The 19,477-nt window shown below is 39.0% G+C and overlaps 1 protein-coding gene across 18 annotated transcripts in view; it reads left to right on the top strand.

Annotated features, from left to right (window-relative positions):
* NRXN3 (neurexin 3) overlaps positions 1–19,477 on the top strand; it is a 1,534,305-nt gene that overhangs the window by 735,455 nt on the left and 779,373 nt on the right. For all 18 annotated transcript variants that reach the window (XR_013959175.1, XR_013959176.1, XM_080644122.1 and 15 more), the window contains one exon: positions 7,224–7,343. Coding sequence is in view for 16 of the 18 variants with exons in the window: in XM_080644122.1 (XP_080500248.1) it covers positions 7,224–7,343 (120 nt within the window). In the remaining 2 variants the exon portion in view is untranslated. The remainder of the gene's footprint in view (positions 1–7,223; positions 7,344–19,477) is intronic.

Raw genomic sequence — 19,477 nt, 5'->3', positions numbered from 1 at the left:
CCAGCACATCAAAAGCCATTGGAGATAAAGACCTCACAAGGGCCTCATGATTTCAACCAGTTTCCATGCACATCTTGATTTATTTATTCCTAATGTCTGATGAGTGGGCTGATGTGAAAACAGGGTTTTTATTGAAATGCCCCATGTATTAGATTGTGTCAGTCTTTTTCACTTATCCTAACCAAGTGACTTTTCTGACCCCTCTTTTGAAAAGAGGAACTGTAAGCACCTGAGCCTGTTTGACCAGAGCAGTGTCAATGCCATTGTAGCATTCACCAGGGATAGATCCTTGCCTTTGGGATAGAAAGGGAAGATCTTGAGAACACAGTTGCACTTCACTTTTCTGCCAATGAAATTGTATAACATTTAGGACCCTGTTCTTCAGCTTTGCTTAATCTTCTTTAAAATGGGAAATAGAACATTCACTTCTCAGTTGTCTCTCTTTATATGAAGAAAGACACGACACATTTAAGGATAATTGCTTTCTTATTTTAAAATTAAATGGAAGTAAATTGGGTTTTTGTCAATTAAAAATGAATGGATGTTATATTATCTGTAAATTACCCTCTTCAGAAAAGCCAAGAGAATTCACCACTGTAAATATAAAAAACTTCTGAGAACTACAGTAGTAGTTTTGCTGAAGGGGCCAAGACATGTAGCTAAGTAAGTAGGTGATTTCTAATGTCACATATACCCTCCCTGAAGCTTCAACACTTTTAATTCTTATATTTTAACAGTAGAGAGTACCAATTGCTCAGGAAGCTGGTAGGGGCCTTTCACAGGTACACATACACACAGATACACAAATGCATATATCTATATGTATTCATCTTCCTTCTTCTATTTTTTCTTTTTCCTTCTTCCCACCCAATTGCTGCTCACTCATTCTCTCTCTAGGAAAAAGTGTACATTTTAAAAAGTAAAAGTGGAAATGTGTATGCACTTATTAGGAGTGAGAAATAAAGTTGAAGGTAGAAGATGAGAACTCTTTAGACAATCTATGGCATCTCTCACAAGGCTCCTTCTCATGGCAGCTGTGCTTTGTATGGGGCGGGTAAACCCTTTGGTTGGCACAAAGCTCTACTATAATAATGCTTCACATTCAGGTTTCACTCATAGATTCTAAGCTCTTTGACAAACAACGGATGCTTTGAGATTAAAGATGATGGATCTTGCTAAGTGAACCCCACCTGGTGCCTACTACTAGTCTACCAGCCTTGGGCCTTTAGGATAAATGGACATTGGGAATCAGACCAGGTGTGTCACTCCTAGGCTTCCCACTCAGCAAGCCTACCTCCTCAATATGGCCCAGACCAGCTGGTGCCGACTTAGCAATATTTATCAGTTTTAAAGAGGGATGTTTGAGGCCTAGGTTTGCTTAAGTCTTACTTGGCACTAACAGAAGGAAAATACACTCCAATACCAATGTCCTGTGCTTCCGGCAATATGTCTATCTCAAGGACCTGAAAGCAATAAAAGATACTCTGTCAACTTGTGATTTTCTAGACCATGAAGAGGAGTTGACTAAATCAGTTTGTATGAACTGCAAAGGTGGATTTCAGCAGTGACAGGCATGAAATGACTGTCTGGGACAGTTCTTAAAGACCAAACAATCGTACATTCAAGCAGAATGATGGGAAAGTCGTGGCAGCCCTCAGAGTTATCATCTGAAAAAAATAAATAGAGAAAAGACACAATGTGATCCTTCCCAGTGAACTAAAAACAGAATTGAGAGTTAGAAACCAACGTCCTAACATCAGTGACAACTTATATCATCTTTTCATGCATACTTCTGTCACTTTGTCACTTTTTCTACTATCCAAAGAAAAGTCACCATTTTTTTTTCTCAAAAGGATATGTGATTACTTTAGTGAGGATTGACTACATATCAAATATAAAAGTTGTATACACTATCCCCATACAGGGTTTTCCTAAGCCTTGGTGCAGTTTTAAGTTATTATTAATAATAATAATGAAACTTTCTGAATATGTAATTCCCAAAGTTTATGTTATCTTAGAATATCTGCAATTTTAGGTTGATGTGGAAGAATATTTTAGATGAAATTATTAAGTCCTTAAGAATGTCTATTATGTGTATAAGCACACACAATACATATTTTTGTTCATAAAACAGGTCAAAACTAGGCTATCTCTTTTATTTTTACTTGAATTTTGAATTGAAATGGCATTTCCAATTTTTTCTTATTAAAAAACACAAACAGTGAAATAAGCCAGTGTAAAAAAGACAAGTATCACATGATCTCACTCATGTGTGGAATCTAATGAACAAAATAAACTGTTGAATAAAATAGATCCAAAGACATAGAAGCATAGAACAGACTGAGGAATCTCAAAGAGAAGGTGGGGGTGGGTGGGAGGATGGGAAGAGATCAACCACAGACAGAACTTATGTGCATATATGCATAACCCATGGACACAAACAATAGGGTGATTGAGGCCTGGGATGGGGGCAGAGGCAAGCTATAAGGGGTCAGTGGGAGAAAAAGAGGACATGTGTAATGCTTTCAACAATAAACATTTAAAAAAATAGCACATACATTGTTACATTAAAATCTTTATCTGGCTGTAGGTTAGGAATACTTTATTTAAGTTCACCAGGCTCAGCACACACACACACCTCTGGCTTCCCCACCTCCATCAATGTTAGGTGGGTTAGCCATGGAGGTAGCACGCTTGGATTTGAAATCTCACTCTGCTACTTGCATGTGGGGTCTTGCAAATAATCACCTAACTTTTCCATGACTCAGTTTACTTTTATGAAGTCCTTGCCTTCAGACTCAATCAGCTATAAAAATTATTTTATCCTTGAAATTCTGGATATCTTTCATGACAATATTATTCTTGTTTTTCTGATTCTTTAATAATTTTAACTATGGTTGCTTCATCATGTGTTTATGAAGATTAATTGAATTAATATCTAAAATGCACTTAATGTAGTGTCTGACATAGCTATGTAAGTGCCTTTTTCTTTTGTTATGGTTATGTTCTCACTCTTATTTGTACAAAATTATCTTGTATCAATGGATGTGCAGTTAGAACAAAACTTTTCCCCCAAGGGCATTTTGGTTTGTTTCTCTGATTTGTTTATTGCTCTCTCTTCTTTTTTTGAGGCACTCTATCTATGAAAAATAGATACATTGAGATGAAATATAGTCTGTTCAGGAAAGGATGTATTTAAATAGTTTGAAGTAAGAGTAGAAACTTATATTATCATCTTGAAAGTGTTTAGAGTTGAGCCCATTCTCTCTTCCATTCAACACAGTTACTGCATAATGTCCATGAGCATTGAAGACACAAAAGAGTCCTTGTCTATCATCTGGTGTGATTGAATGAGTCCAATAGTTAAATCAGGGGAGGAAATGTGGTCAATTAAATCACTCCCAAAAGAAAAGCTTTGTTCCAAATAGAAAATTATACGAGCTGATATTGGTAAATGCTGTGAGTGAGTTGTTAATTAGGAAAACCACTTTGTTTTATGTCATAAAAGAATGACTTTATTTCTTTAATGTTTGGTTCTTTTTTATGTATTTAGTATTTTCTGAGCCCTTAGTTTATACCAAATATTGTATCAGTAATTAGAGACATGAAAGTGAGCAAAAGAGACAAGACTTTTGCTCTCAAAGGGCTTATATTCCAGTAGAATGAGGCAGACAATAAAGGATTTATTAAGTATCTTATTTACAGGCCATGTAATTGTGAGTTAAATAAACAGGGAGATATGGTAGAGAGTAAATGAAATGTTGGTGGGGACTTTCTTAAATAGAATAATCTTAAGAAAGCCCATTTGGAGCTCCAACTTAAAGAATGAGAATGAATCAGTCATTTGAAAATCTCAGGGAGGACCTTTCAGGAAGTGGGTGGAACAAGAGAAACAGACCTTGAAGGGCCTGAAGTATGGGCCTGAAGTATGAGAGCAGAGGTCCTGCTATGGAGCAGAGCTCAAAACACCCAGTGGGCCTGCCTGGCGTGGCTCAGTGGTTGAGCATCAACCTATGAACCCAAAGGTCATGGTTAGATTTCCAGTCAAGGCACATGCTTGGGTCCCAGGCTTGATCCCCAGTGTGGGGCATGCAGGAGGCAGCCAATCAATGATTCTCACTCATCATTGATGTTTCTATCTCTCTCTCCCTTTCCCTTCCTATGTGAAATCAATAAAAATATATTTAAAAAAATAATACCCAGTGGTCAAGTCACAGGTGATTTCTGAGCCCTGCCTCCAGTTGGTAGGTCTGAATTTCTTCAAAGCTCTCAGGTGATGCAGGTGCTGCTGATTTGGGGCTGAAACTGTGAACACTGCTGTGTTAGAGAGGGATTAGAAGGAGGAAGGGATGCTGGAACACTGTGAGCTGGGGGTGAGTAAAAGGAAATGAGGTTGGAGAAGGAAGCAAATGCCTAGCATCTCAGCCTGGAAAGGAGGTACCAGTGTAGGCTAAGATTGACAAAAGGTCATTGCAGGTCATCCTGGTTCTCACTGATGTGCTTTATTTTAGATGTGTACAATGTAGTCAGTGTTCAGGGATTATCAGATTCTATATGGCACTCCCCTTTTAATGCATGTGAAATAAATCCTGTGGAATTTGGAAATTACCTACAACTCCCTCTGTGTTTGAGTCCCTTGAGCAACCTTTGACAAATGGAACAGATTGCTCACTTTGCAGAGCACAGACGTTCTCCCACGCTTGTGTTTGGAAGTATGAGACACAGGCAAATCAGGCGGCTGCAATTCAGATCAGCTCAACATTTACAGAAACACTTGCTCTGCAGCTGGCAGAGCTATTTAGTGCAGCAAGGACACAATGAAAGCATATTCTGTGATTTCTAACAGCAAGCAGCATTCCGTCTTTTGGGGATAAATAGCAACAACCCACATGAAATAATTAGAGGATTATATAAGCAGAGGACAGTGCAATGTGTAATAAAGTGTTAAATGGAACATTATCATATGTGGACGTTAATGAGGCAGATAATTAAGTGTCCTGGCCACTACGAAGAGGGAGACTTGTTTAAAGTTCCTGGAGAATATTTCATAGTGAGGAGGCATTTGAACTGATCCTTGGAAACCGTTTAAAATTTGGCTGGAAGGGAGGAAAATACATGGGAAAGCCTTTGTCTTCAGATTCAATCAACATGCAAAGAATTCTTGTGTTTTCCCAGTTTTTGCTATTCTGCTGTCTTTCAAGGGAAAGCCTTCCATGTGTTTCTGATTCTGAGTTCAACTGAATTACTAGCCCATTGTCTAGGGAGAGCTGTTTGGTCAGGGAGCCCCGTGGACTTCTCAGAAGCCTTTATCCTTTGAAGGAAGCTGTCCTGATTTGCCATTGTTAATGAGACTTGTACTACACAATGCGCAACTTTAAGACCCACTGAGAACATGACCATGTACCTCCTTTCATCTCCACATGGGGGAAGCACATGGCACACAGCCCTGCAGAAACCCAGCAGCTGGGCTGCTCCCCCAGTGTTAGTAATTGTCTTGAACTTTCTTATGTCACATCTTAACAGCTTTGTAATGGGAGTGATGGACTCTACTGCTTCCACCCTTCATGAATAAATATAAAATGTCTTGCCACCAGGAAGAAGGACCCTTTGTAGTCATGCATTTCTTTTGCACATGCATCCTTAAGACCCTGCATACTTAGATTTTAAAATCCTGTGCCTGTATGAGGCTTAGGTTGGAATTTGTGAAATGTGCACTTATTGCAATGTATATATTTTTACTGTTTAAGTGGGTGTTTTCTTTTGGGGGGGCTGTTTTTTTAAAAATCAGATTCTTAGCTCATACATTGGATCACTCAAAGAGATAACCCCCTTTGCTGAGTCTCTCTGGGAAATTCATGGTTATCCTGAATATTAAGATATATCCTGTTAGTTAAGGTAATTTGAAAGGTGTAGGTTCAACTTTAATCCCAAGGTTAAGGCAAAATAGAAAAATGAGAAAGAGAGAATGATTAAAGAGAGGTCCTGGCTGACCTAAAAAGAGAATTTAATGGCAATCTGAAAGACAGAAATTGTCAAGCATTTTCACTTGCCCATTCATATCCAGAAAATATTTTGAGAATGCCTCTCGAAAGATATGCTTATGTATAGTATATTATATACATGTATCATTATAGTTATGTTACTTGCATATGAAAGACACTCAGAAATAGAAATAATAAAGAATGTAATTTTTAAAATGAGCATCATTTCTGAGATTTTTCTTTCCAAATTTCAAACAGTTCTTTTGTATCCTCTGGTGTATTGGCACCCTGATTGAGTACACCTGTGTAAACCTATAGCAGCAAGCAGCATGGTGCTGTGCACTGGTTCTTAAATGTTAGTCTGCATCACAATTTCCTAGAAACTTGTGGAAACACAGATTTCTGCCTCCCTCGCTCTCCCCCAAGCCTCTAATTCAGTAGGTCTGGGGTCAAACCCAAGAATTTACATTTCTAACAACTTCCCAGGTGATGCTGGTCTGAGGACTGTACTTTGAAACCACTGAGGTAGTTGAGAGCTTGGGTCTCAGAATTAGTCTACCAAAGATGGACATGAGGATTATTTAATTAGCAAATGTGTGACCTTGGGTAAATTATTTCACCTCTCTGAGCTTGGGTTTTATATCTGTGAAATGGTGGCCATCATACATACTTACCTTTTAGAGCTATTGGAGAGCTTAATGAGATCACGGAGACTAAGTGCTTAGGACTCAGAGCTTGTTACCTACAAAGAACCAATCAATACAAGTTGACTGCTATTTTCTCCTCCTCTGAATTATTATCAAACATCTTTTTAATGTTACAAAGTAGACTTTAGGGACATCTGTGCCTTAATTCATAAGAATCGTGGGCATGTGATTTTCTGCTTTAGCATTATCCATGTAGAAAGACCATGCCCAAGTGAGATTTCTTTCTAGTTGAATGGTAGAGATGAGGTTCTTTGACAAGGTCTGCCTAAAAGAGAACAGTGTGTTCAGCCCTCTCCCCTCTGTGTGTAACTGTTGGTAGTGTGTGGCTAAGTGTGTATTTCTGTTGTCTTTTGTATATACTAAATTCTTGTTGCATGATACAGAGTTGACTTTTTTGGTGGTTGTGTCTTTGAATGTTTAGGGGCATGAGGATAGTACATTCAAGTTATTGCTTTGAATTTGATGAATTTTAACACTTTTCTATCTACTTTTTCTTCTCTTCTTTTTTTTTTTTTTCTTTTGTATACATTACTAGGACCAAGTACAACCTGCCAGGAAGATTCATGTGCCAACCAGGGAGTCTGCATGCAGCAATGGGAAGGCTTCACCTGTGACTGTTCCATGACCTCATATTCTGGAAACCAGTGCAATGATCGTGAGTACAACCTTTTTATTCTTGGATTTTTTTTTCAAAGAGTTCAGAGGTTTGGAGTGACATTATGTAAAAAGGTGGCTCTTCTGAAAGATTCATTAGCAATTTTCTTCTCCAGAGACTGGGAAAATAAAGAACCAATGTTCTTTTGTGATTTCCTGGAGGTGATACTAGCACTGCTGGTGGACATACTTCAGTGCCATGGGAATCTGTAACCTGGGTCTCCACTTCCTTCTCATGTTATTGCCCTAACATGGCCACTCAAAGGTGAACAAACAATTGAAATTTCTGACTACTTATTGGAAAGAGATGTGTTAAAAAAAGCCCTGATTTTGTATGTCCTGCTGCCTTTCTGATTTTCTAAATACAGCCTAAACTCATGGTAGGAGTTTGTTTCATGATCTGAACTCAGTCCATTGGACCCTTGGTTTCATAAACAAGATGCATGATGCTATCTGAGCAAACAGCAAAGCCCTGGTATAGTTTGCCCATGTGTGAGTAGGTGTTAATTACAGCACCATCCCTATTGTGACTATTTGGTTTTCCTTGATTCCTTATTGCTCAACTTTTGCCATGTGTGTAGTTGTCTCTTGTTCTTTTATTTTTTTCACCTTTCTCATAGTTTTTGGTCTTCATATGGTCTGTCATTCTCTTAAGCTACATGAAGGGGAAACAAGTAAGGATTCTAGCAATGTAGAGAAAAAATCTCTTGATACTCATTGATCCAAATGTAAGCATGAGCCTCTATATCTATAACACCCTCTCTGCAGAAGCTTTGAGCATCAGACTGCTCTTTCCAAGTATTTGGTCATATTGAAAGTCCAGTTTCCATATTTATGATTTGAAAATATGCTTCTGCTCTGAGACGGGCAGCTATGGACCCATCTGAGAACGTTGGAAATTGTGTTATATGCTCTTTCTTTCCCCTTCAATTTGTTTGCATAGAACTCAATAGAAAGCCATTTCCCCCTAAATGGTGGCCTAATGTTTTTTTATCCTCACAACTCTATTTCATATCACACATACACACCACTTCCAGGGGAAAACAGACTGCACACAGCACAGGCAGAAAGGTAAGTTGCTTTAACTGTGGTGAACACGCACAATCTTCAGAAGGTATGTATGTATTTTACTCTCATTGATAAGTTCCTATCTGTCCCCGAGGCAAGGCATTGTTTTCTTCTAAAACTGAGTGGGAATCTTTCCAGCTTTCTCTGATGTTTCTGATTTTATGTCTCAGTTCAGAATGAGGACTGTCACATCATCCAACTTGAACAACTTGTTGATATGTAATAAAGTTCTAGGATGAGGATTGGGAAAAATCAGCTTTCTTTTGTGACAGTAGCTTCTCATCCTTCAAAATGTTTCTAAGATATCCAGAGTTAGTATAATATATTTTAGATTTTTATTCTATAAACTACAGGCCCAGTACATGAATTCACACATCAGTGGGGTCCCTCGGCCTGGCCTGCAGGATCAGGCCGAAACCAGCTCTTCAACATCCCCTGAGGGGTCCTGAATTCCAAGAGGGCGCAGGCCAGGCTGAGGGACCCCTCTGGTGCATGATTGGGGCGGGGAGAGATGGGAGAAGTTGGAGAGACAGGGAGGGACCCCAAGAGGGCCTCAGTACAAGTCCTGCCCATTTCAGTCCTCATCAGCCGGACCCCAGCAGCAAGCTAACCTACAGGTTGGAGCGTCAGCCCTCCCTGGTGTCTGTGCACATCATATCAAGTGGTTGAGTGGCCTTAGCATATCGTTAGCCTATTATGCTTTGATTGGTTGAACAGCCGACTGGTCAACCAGACACTTAGCATATTAGGCTTTTATTATATAGGATAATGCAGTTGAATTTTTTATTGTAGAAAACCTCTGAGCCCAAATCGCTGAAAGAATCCTCTTGTCCAGTCCCCTCTTGGAGAGTGGACTAGGGTTTCTGAAATTGGATAACTGTATGGACATGGGAGCAAGTACATCTTAATTGTAGAATGACAAAAATGTATAAAATTAAGATACAGGATTATAGGATCTCACTATAAAGTTTGTATATAAACTTTTTTTTTTGTTTTGTTTTTGTTTTGTTTTGTTTTTTGTTGCTCATGAGGCTGTGGATAAATGTTTAATGAAACCCAACTAAATGAATCAAATTGATAGGCTAATTGTTACAGTCGGATGTCTCTTTATCTAATGCTTGACATTTAAAGTATGTGAGGGGAACTTCTCTTTTGCAACCAGCATCAGAATCACTTTTTTCCACCTGGAAAATCAGCCTCACTACTTTACATCATAGATAATTGCTTTCAGGTCAACCTTGACCCTTAGAATTGTAATTTGCTGCTTCATCTCACAAACATTTTCAAAATGAAGTTACCTGTTATTCTCTGTGCTTCCCTATGTTAGCAAATTCTTGGTGACTTACTTTGCATCAGGAATTGAGCATGGCAGCAGCACGGTTAAAAAAAAAAAAAGGCTCATGATCATTGGCAAAAGTAGTGGGAAAAATGCAAGAAAGGAGAAGTGAGGAAGTAAGTGAAGTGAAGAAGAAGCAGGATGAAGGAGAAAGAATATAGAGCAAATCGGGGTTTGAGTCTTAGGCGAAAGAGCAAGGAGGCCATTGCTTTGGTAATATGCAGACCACAGGTGGCCTGGCTTTGATCTAAATAACAGAATTGTGGCATGGCATTGTAAGTGGGGTGTCATCAAGGAAACTGGCCTTCATCCAATTCTTAGGAATAGTATATTTTCTAGAATGTTGTATATATCAAGAATAAATTGTATTCCTTAAGATGCTGTCATAAAACTACATTAATTCATTAGAGATTCAATCTAATGGCCAACAGCATTTTCTGAGTGGGATATGGTTTGGAGCTCTCATTTTCTGTGAGTTTTTTCTCAGGAGATCAGATTGATCCAGTTATTGGAAATGTAGACATCTCAATTTATTATTGCACATCCAAGAATAGAAAATTGTTCAATAGGGAAATGGCTAGGCTATGTTATTTTCCAAAACAAAGTGTTCAGGTCATCATGTGTAAGAAAGCTTATTTTATCTGGGGATAACTTGCAAGTTTCTAAAAAAATGTTTGCATTTTAGAATCTTTTTCCTTTTTCTAGCATTGGTTCTATCACTTACAAACTTTTCTTTTCTCTTTTATTTATTTATTTTTTTGCCTGTTTGCCAAATTTGGCATTTGCTTGACAATTTTGAGTTACAGTTACATAAACCCATGAGTCAAATTTATACTTAGAACTATATTTCATTTAGTATGAGTAGACCAATCCTGGGTAGTTTTAACTTATTTTCTCATTCTCTGTGAAAGCATGTTGGATTGATGGAGGCAGTGAAGTGAATTCCAGGTTCATTCTCATGAAGATAGATGCAAAGCTGATATAGTGGATATGAAGGTATGACATGTATTCATACCTTGTATAAGAGTGATTCCTTTGTATTAGATAGAAACAAAAATCTTATCGTTGGAAACTAAAGTATAATTGATTTCTTAATTGTCTTATATGGTTTTATAACATGACTTTCCACTTCTTGTTATGGTAAACTCATAAGGAGCTTCGTTTAAGTGACTTTTATGGCCATTTATAATGGAAAAAAAAACCATCCCAAAAGCAATCTTGAGTTCATGTAGGATCCCATGGGGTCAATCAATAACATTCACCAAAAGAAAATTTTTATTCTGAAATATTCAAAACAGAGTGGGCCAACTTCTCAGAGATTGCATACCACCTGAACAACAACACAATATTGGGGTTATATTTTAAAAACAACATGAGAATGGGACCTTACAAGGATTCTTATAGGGGAATTTTTGTTTTTAGATATTGGGTTCCTATTGGTATTTTAAATCAGGACTGAGATCTGGACAGATTCAGTATATTGTAGTCATTATACATCATGCAAATCCAGAATCCCTTTTCCATATAATGAGGCCATGCCACCTCCATTGGCAGCCTATTATTGAATCTGCTTCTCTTTCAGAACGTAGCAAAATGTTGCACAAAATCCAGCTCGCTTGTGCATACACACACATACACAAAAGAGTTGTAATTTGTGGGGGAGTCTTTGAAAATAGCAATTTGAAACACCTCACATCTATCCTCACCACCATGGTTCCTTTTGTGCATGTTCATGACAACTGTTTTAAGTTGTATATAATTTTTGGATCTTGTTGCTTCTGTGCCTTGGAGAAGCAAATATGGGACAGTCTGTGTGTGGCACTTGGGTTCTTAACACATATCACGTTCCTGGATTTAGTAATGGGCTGTGTTTTTAATGGGTTGGTGGGGTGAAGAGTAGGGGATAAATGTGGGTCCTCAGCCAACCCTCACCAGCCAGTTACCTGTGCTACATTGCTAGTTGTACATTGTGGGCTCCTTGCTGGAGAAATTGCTAGGTTCACACCGGCTTGTGATAATAGATGTTCTTTGCTGGCAACAAATCACTAGCAAGCAGCTCTGGATCGTGCAGACAGTAGAGTGTGAAGCGTCTTTTCAGACAGTTCTCTGCTGGAGTGGCTGTTAAGCTGCACTGTTGGCTATTGATTGGCCTTTTGCTTTTATTTATTGTGTGGGTTTATATATTTTTTAATGTAGGTTGGCGTATTGATTAAATCTCTTAAAAACACATTTCCCATTCAGGCTTCAGAAAAGATAAACAATATATGCATGACTTTGTGAACAAACAAGGGGACAGACGTGTGTTCATTCTGTCTCTTGGATTCGTGTAGGTCCACTGGCATTATGTTATGAGCCCATGTGGTTGTTTGTACTGCAATGATTTCCAAGGGTATCAGACTATTATATGTCCATGCTTTTGGTTATGTGTTTATTTCCTACCTCTGTTTTCAAGCTCTGCCTATCCAGTAAACAGGCCATATTTGAGAAGTTCACTATTAGGACAGTTGTTTGCTACTTAGGGCACACTTTATCATTTATTCATTCATTCACTCACCAGACATTTCTTATTTGGAGATATGATCATGGATAAGATACAGTCTTGTTCTCAAAGTCATTACAATCTAATGGGAGGAGACATATATGAAAATGCGTCAGTAGAAATATGAACAGTATATAGTGAGGGATCATAAAGTAGAATGACGTCAACTGTCTCTGTGTTTGAGACTCATCAGGAAGAGCTTCTGCTCATAGGAAGTTTTTATTGACAAATGAGTCCTAAAAAATTAGTAAGTACTTCCTAAGCAAATATGGTACCAAGGAGAGTTGGGAAGGAAAGACAGTATTTGCGGGAGCAGAGAGAAATGTGCTACAGCCATGCTAATGTTCTGGCTGTTCCCTGCATGTCTTTATTCTAAGCATTTGTATGGTTAAGATCACATTTTGTTTAAATGTTGTCCTCTGCTTTATTTTAACATTGTATGATATGTATTTTTCAAAAGGTAAAAAACATAATCAGATTTCCAGTTCTCCTTTAGTTGAATGTACATTATGGTGCTCACTGCTATGGGGAAGAATCCCCCACGTTAAATCTATTACTTGGTCTTGAATGTGGCCTGATAGGGTCCTAATCTTAATTTATTTCATTGAACCATTGATGGACATTTATCTTGGATATTTATGCACATTGAGTCAAATTTTTAAAAGGTTGATTTGTAATGTATATATGTTATCAAATTATAAAAGATGTCATAGCATAGTCATTATGTTGATTGGCTTTAGAATCAAACTGCTTCCAATGTGAATCCTAACTTTAATGCTATGGAAATTTTATTAGCTGCTTGGCCTTTTTAAGCTTTTGTATAGCACAGGAGTGTGCTAGGTACTCAATACATTGGAGTAGTGATAGTTTTTATGATAATTAGTAATATTAGACATGTGTCAAGTTTTTATTACATTGCTGACTCTCTACTAGGACCTTTATAAATATGTCACCCCTTTAATCATTCCAAGTACCTAAGAAATATTATACTACTGTTGTCCTGATTTTAACAATATTTTAACAATGGGGGAAAAACCGAGGTCACAGAGGAAGAAACTGAGGGAGGACTTGAACCAGGTTTGTCTGATATGAAAGCTCACATTTTTATTAGTTGGCTACTACTTACATTATCCTATCTAATAAAAGAGTAATATGCAAATTAACCATCACTATGCTACACCCACCAGCCACGCCCACCAGCCACGCCCACCAGCCAATCAGGAGCGAATATGCAAATAAACCCAACCAAGATGGCTACAGCCACAGAGAGCAGGACGGAGGCTTGGGTTTCCCCGGCAATGGAGGAAGCCAAGCTTTCCGCCTGCCCTTGCCAGTCTAGGCCTCCACTCAAAGCTACAAAGTTTCAATGATAGAAGATAAATAAACCCAAACAGAAATGGCGGCAGCCACGGAGCTGGAAAGAGCAGGAGGCTAGGGTTGCCCCCGGTGATGGAGGAAGCCAAGCTTTCCACACACCCAGGCTAGCCCAGGACTCCGCTTAAGGCTACAAAGTTTCAATTATAGAAGATACATAAATCGCCCAAAAAATGGCTGCCACCACGGAGCAAGCAGAAGGCTTGGCGCCACTCCAGGCTACAAAGTTTCAATTGTAGAAGATAAATAAACCCCAGATACCAGGGCCTCCACTTGGGTCGCCAGGGGGCATGGCCGGCCTGCAAACCACCACAGGCCCCTCGCCCAGGCCACCTCATGCCCCAAGGGAACCCCCACCCTGATCCGGGACACCCTTCAGGGAAAACCAGCTGGCCCCCACCCATGCACCAGGCCTCTATCCATCCTATCTAATAAAAGAGTAATATGCAGATTGATCATAACTCCAACACACAAGATGGCTGCCCCCATTGGTCAAAGATCCTGCCCCCATGTGGACAAAAGATGGCCACCATAAGATGGCCAGCAAGGGAGGGCAGTTGGGAGGGACCAGGCCTGCAAAGGATGGCAGTTGTGGGTGATCAGGCCAGCAGGGGAGGGCAGTTGGGAGGGACCAGACCTGCAAGGGATGGCAGTTGGGGGGGACCCAGGCCTGCAGGGGAGGGCAGTTAGGGGTGACCAGGCCTGCAGGGGAGGGCAGTTAGGGGTGACCAGGCCTGCAGGGGAGGGCAGTTAGGGGAAAACAGGCTGGCAGGGGAGCAGTTAGGCATCAATCAGGCTGGCAGGGGAGTGGTTAGGGAGTGATCAGGCTGGCAGGCAGAAGCAGTTAGGGGCAATCAGGCAGGCCGGCAGGCGAGTGGTTGGGAGCCAGCAGTCCTGGATTGTGAGAGGAATGTCCGACGGGCAGTCAGACATCCCTCGAGGGGTCCCAGATTGGAAGGGTGCAGGCTGGGCTGAAGGTCACCCCCCCCCCATGCACGAATTTCGTGCACCAGGCCTCTAGTTAGAAATAATAAAGGCTTAAAATATACATTAAATACTATACTAGAGTGGGCAAGTCCTCACAGATAAACAAATTATATTGGAATATAGGGTTTCTAAGAAAAACTCATTGTTGGTTATTAATTTTATCATATTGTGAAATTCTCAACACTTTAGATGTTTCTGTTTTAATACTGAAATGAGGCCATTTAGAATATCTTTAGATACTCTAGAATTAATAGAAGTAATAACCACCCATATTCTCAGATAGCCCAAATATTTATATTTTCATTCTCTATTGACCTAGATTTTATGATTTACATTTTTTAACTTTATTGCACTTCTAATATACATTTTAAAGCACAGTGGATGAGATCATTGGTAGGAACTGGATGGCCTATGTTGAAATATTGACCGTGGGCAAATGTTAACTCTGAATCTTTGTCCGCCAACCTAATCATTTTGTGACCTTCAGGAAACCATTCACCATCTCCGTGTCTTAGTTCCCTCATAAACAGGAATCATAATAGCATCTACTTTCAAGGGTTGTTTAAAGGATAAAATGATATAAAGAATTTAGCACTGTGATTGGCATGTAGTTAAGTGGTTAAAAACTAAAAGGTAATTGTGTAGCCTGGCTGGTGTGGACAAATTAACTAATTTCTCTGTGTCTCTAAAATGTGGATATTTATAGGTCCTATCTAATTCTGAATGTTCTAAATTTAATTCATAATTGTGACATTTAGGACATGGCACATGTTAGCCTCTACTCTTTGACAAAATTTTCAAAAAGTTAAAACCATGACTTATATAAATATAATTTGCATAAAGTAAAAAAAACAAAAACAGCTCTCATATAAATAGAGAATGCATATGTGCCAAATTTATTGAACTCCTTAATGGGGGAAACAGAAGGGTGTTAAAAATGTAAGCAGTATATTTATAGACATTAAAAAGAATATTAAAATACAAATTTAGTTTAAATATAAAACTTGTGAATATCTCACGGGGCAAAAAGCCCTTAAGCTTTGGTGTTATCTTCACTACTGAACATTATATCTCTAAAAAATAAGTTTTAAAAATCTAAAGTTTCAGAGCCATCTCAAAGACTCTCAACCCAATTAATAGTAAATATCAATGTCAAACATAGGGACATTTCCCATAGAATTAAATATTTCTGAGTGCACATGTTAAACAGTGTCCCTATATGACATTAAAAGAACACAGGGCTCTCTCCTAGCCTTTCTTCTAAGTTTTGGATAATTTTTATTAACAGCATTATGATCTATTTAATTTCACATCTATTTTTACTTGAATACCTCTCTCATAAACAATTACCTTTAAATATATCTATATACTAGAGGGCCTGTGCACGAATTCGTGCACTGGTGGGGTCCCTTTACCTGGCTGGCGATCAGGCTGATCGGGGACAATGGGGGCCAGCTGGCGGGAAAGGGACAGCTGGAGGGCTTCAGGGTGTGTCAATCCTGATCAGCGAGACCCCAGCAGCAAGCTAACCTACTGGAGTGCCTGCCTCCTGGTGGTCAGTGTGTGTCATAGCAACCACTTGGTCAGACACTTAGCATTTACGCTTTTATTATATAGGATATCTATATATCTTTATGTGTATATCTATATATGTATATGTATATGTATATGTATATGTATATGTATATGTATATGTATATGTATATCTATCTCTATATCTATATCTAGCGAGAGAGAGAGGAAGTGAGAAGGAGAGAGAGATAGAAACATCAATGATGAGAGAATCATTGATTGATTGACTGCCTCCCACATGCCCCTCATTAGGGATCAAGCCCACAATCTGGGTACTTGCCCTGACTGGGAATGCAACTGTGACCTCCTGGTTCATAGGTCAACACTCTGAGCCACACCAGCCAGGCTACACAATTACCTTTTACTTTTTAACCACTTAACTGCATGCCAATCACTGTGCTGAATTCTTTATATCATTTTATCCTTTAAACAACCCTTGAAAGTAGATGCTATTATGATTCCTGTTTATGAGGGAACTAAGACACGGAGATGGTGAATGATTTCCTGAAGGTCACAAAATGATTAGGTTGGCGGACAAAGATTCAGAGTTATGTTTGTCTGACTAATAAGTCTGGGCTCTTAACTGCCAATGTCTTCTGAGCTCCTCAAGGGAACTTCTTAATGAAAACTCACCTGAACACATAGGGATTTCAGTTCACATTAGCCACAGAACTTTATTAACATTTATTGCATCAATTATACTGTCGTTTCTAGTGTCTACATTATTATTGGGGAAAGATATAATTTCCACTTTACTTCTTTTATTTTAAATAAGGGCATCATTTTTTTTTTAGGACTGATCTGCTCAGGTAAAGAGATCAGAAGTTGCATCCAACAAGTATATTTTGCAAGTTTGTTAGGTTAAGGAAGTAGGGGTCCTCAGGAGTCGCTGAGGCTGGGAAGGAGCAGCCAGGTACCACAAAGGCAGGATCCAGAGAGCAAGACAGATACAAAAGGAGCATTCAAGAGCAGTAACAGGCAGTAACGAAGGTAATGCCTGAACTTAGTTCATTGCATCCAGTTTTTATTTCTGGTCCCACAGATATTCAGTGTAGCTGACAGTAGATAAGGGGATGGCAGTGGAACCCAGAGTCTTCTCAGAACAAGGATAAAAGTGCTGATTTCCTTGAGAGCAGTGTCATAGAAATGTTTTAGCTATTTGTTCATGAGAGTTACTCTTGTTTATATATGCCCCTGATTGCAAGAAGAATGATTTTGTACCTCAAATCTGCTGTACTACTGACATTAATACACATGCAATATCAAACAGTTTCTTTCAGTAAGAGCCTGGACTGCTTGGAGCTTTTGTTTTGCACAACTCTTCATAAATATGAACCAAAACTCATAGGTAAAATATTAGTTTCTGCAAATCCCAGTTGACACTTGGACCCATGGTTCAAGGAGAAATAGTTTCCACAATTCAGAGTCCTGTAGCATGTCGGGGATGATGCCAAGTTGTTGGAATCTGTGGCCTCACTAATTTCATTTCAGCCATCTTCGGCATGCTATATTTGTAGACCATTTTTATTGCTTATATTTAATTATAGCCCATTTATTTCTGGTGTGCTTGGATAGTTACTTATTGATGGTGTTGGCAGTAATCCACTGAGAGCCTATTGGTTCACAGAAGATAATTTTATATTACCTTGTTAGTCACATACAGGTACAATCTCAATGTATTTTTCAATACAGACTTATAATTTCCTACATTTATTTTCCTCTACATTTATTTGCATTTACATGCAAAGGCAAGAAAGATGTAAACAACTTTATCTTCTCTTGTAAAATAGGGTAATAAATATAATTTGGTTTCCTGTCCTTATTTTTCCCCCTGAACCTTTTTGGAGGAGAGGTGGGGGCGGCGGGGGGCAGAGGGGGTGGCGGCGGGCATGAACATCCTAGTTAAGATAAAGCACAGTTCCATCTTCCCAGAAGTTCTCTTCATGCCTTTTCATTAATCCTGCTCTTTAAGGTCACTACTGTTTAAATTTGCATCAGTAGGCATGAGTTTTGTCTGTTTGTTTTATTTTATTTTATTTTATTTTATTTTATTTTATTTTATTTTATTTTATATTTGTTAATCCTCATTTAAGGGATATTTTTTCCATTGCTTTTCAGAAAGAGTGGAAGGGAGGAAGAGGGAGAGGGAGGGTGAGAGAGAGAAACATCAATGTGAGAGAAACACATCAACTGGTTGCCTCCCTTATGTGCCCCGACCCACAACTCAAGTACGTGCCCTTGACCGGGGATTGAACCTATGACCTTTCAGTGCATGGGAGAACACGCTAACCACTGAAAAGCACCAGCCAGCACCGTTCTTGAATACACATAAATGGAATCATATAGTATGTGATCTTTGATTTCTGTTTCTCTAGAACCATGGAATGTTTTTAAGATTTATCCATGCTGCTGTGTTTTAGCTGCCTTACTCTCCTGGGCTTCACTCAGCTTCATCTACTCATCTGCAGGAGTTAGCTTGAAATTTCTCTCCCTGCTCCATGGGCAAATATTTCTCCCAAGGCAGCACACTGGGGCCGGGTGAGGACTCATCTTAGTTATATTCGTCCTCTAGAAATTGCTGTCGTCCTTTGCCTGATGTCCAGTGCCTTGCAAGCTGTTGTTTCACATTTCTGGTCCTTTTCCTGATGGGTCGAGGTCAGTTGTAGATCTGATCTCTATCACTCTATGTAGGTTGGAAGTGAACATCAGCCCATTGCTTTTGACCTGTCTTTGCCTTTACACTTTGAGATTGGGGGAGGGATGACTATATAGCCCACAGTGTTCTGTGTTATAAGCCATTACCTTCTAGGGATGATTTTAAGCTTTGCATCAGTTCCAGAACAGCCTTGCCAGTATAGAATATTCTGGAACCTGTCTTTTAAAAAAATTTATTATTATTATTATTATTATTATTTAATCAGAGAGGAAGGGAGAGGGAGAAAGAGATAGAAACATTAATGATGAGAGAATCATTGATCAGCTGCCTCCTGCACGCCCCCAACTGGGGATCGAGCCCACAACCTGGGAATGTGTTCTTGACCAGAAATGAACCTGGGATCTTTCATTCTGCAGGCCGATGCTCTATCCACTGAGCAAACTGGCTAGGGCTGGAACTGTTTTTTGTGTTTTTTTTTTTTTTTTTCAGATCTGTTTTTATTTATTTATTTATTTATTTATTTATTTATTTATTTATTTTTATTGTTTGAAGTATTACAAATAGTAGTACATATGTCTCCTTTTTTTTTCCCCATTGACCTCC

This window comes from Plecotus auritus (assembly GCF_963455305.1).
Source record: "Plecotus auritus genome assembly, chromosome: 1".
Taxonomy (NCBI): domain Eukaryota; kingdom Metazoa; phylum Chordata; class Mammalia; order Chiroptera; family Vespertilionidae; genus Plecotus; species Plecotus auritus.
Note: the sequence above shows the minus strand (reverse complement) of the source record. Positions and strands in the feature narration are given on the sequence as shown.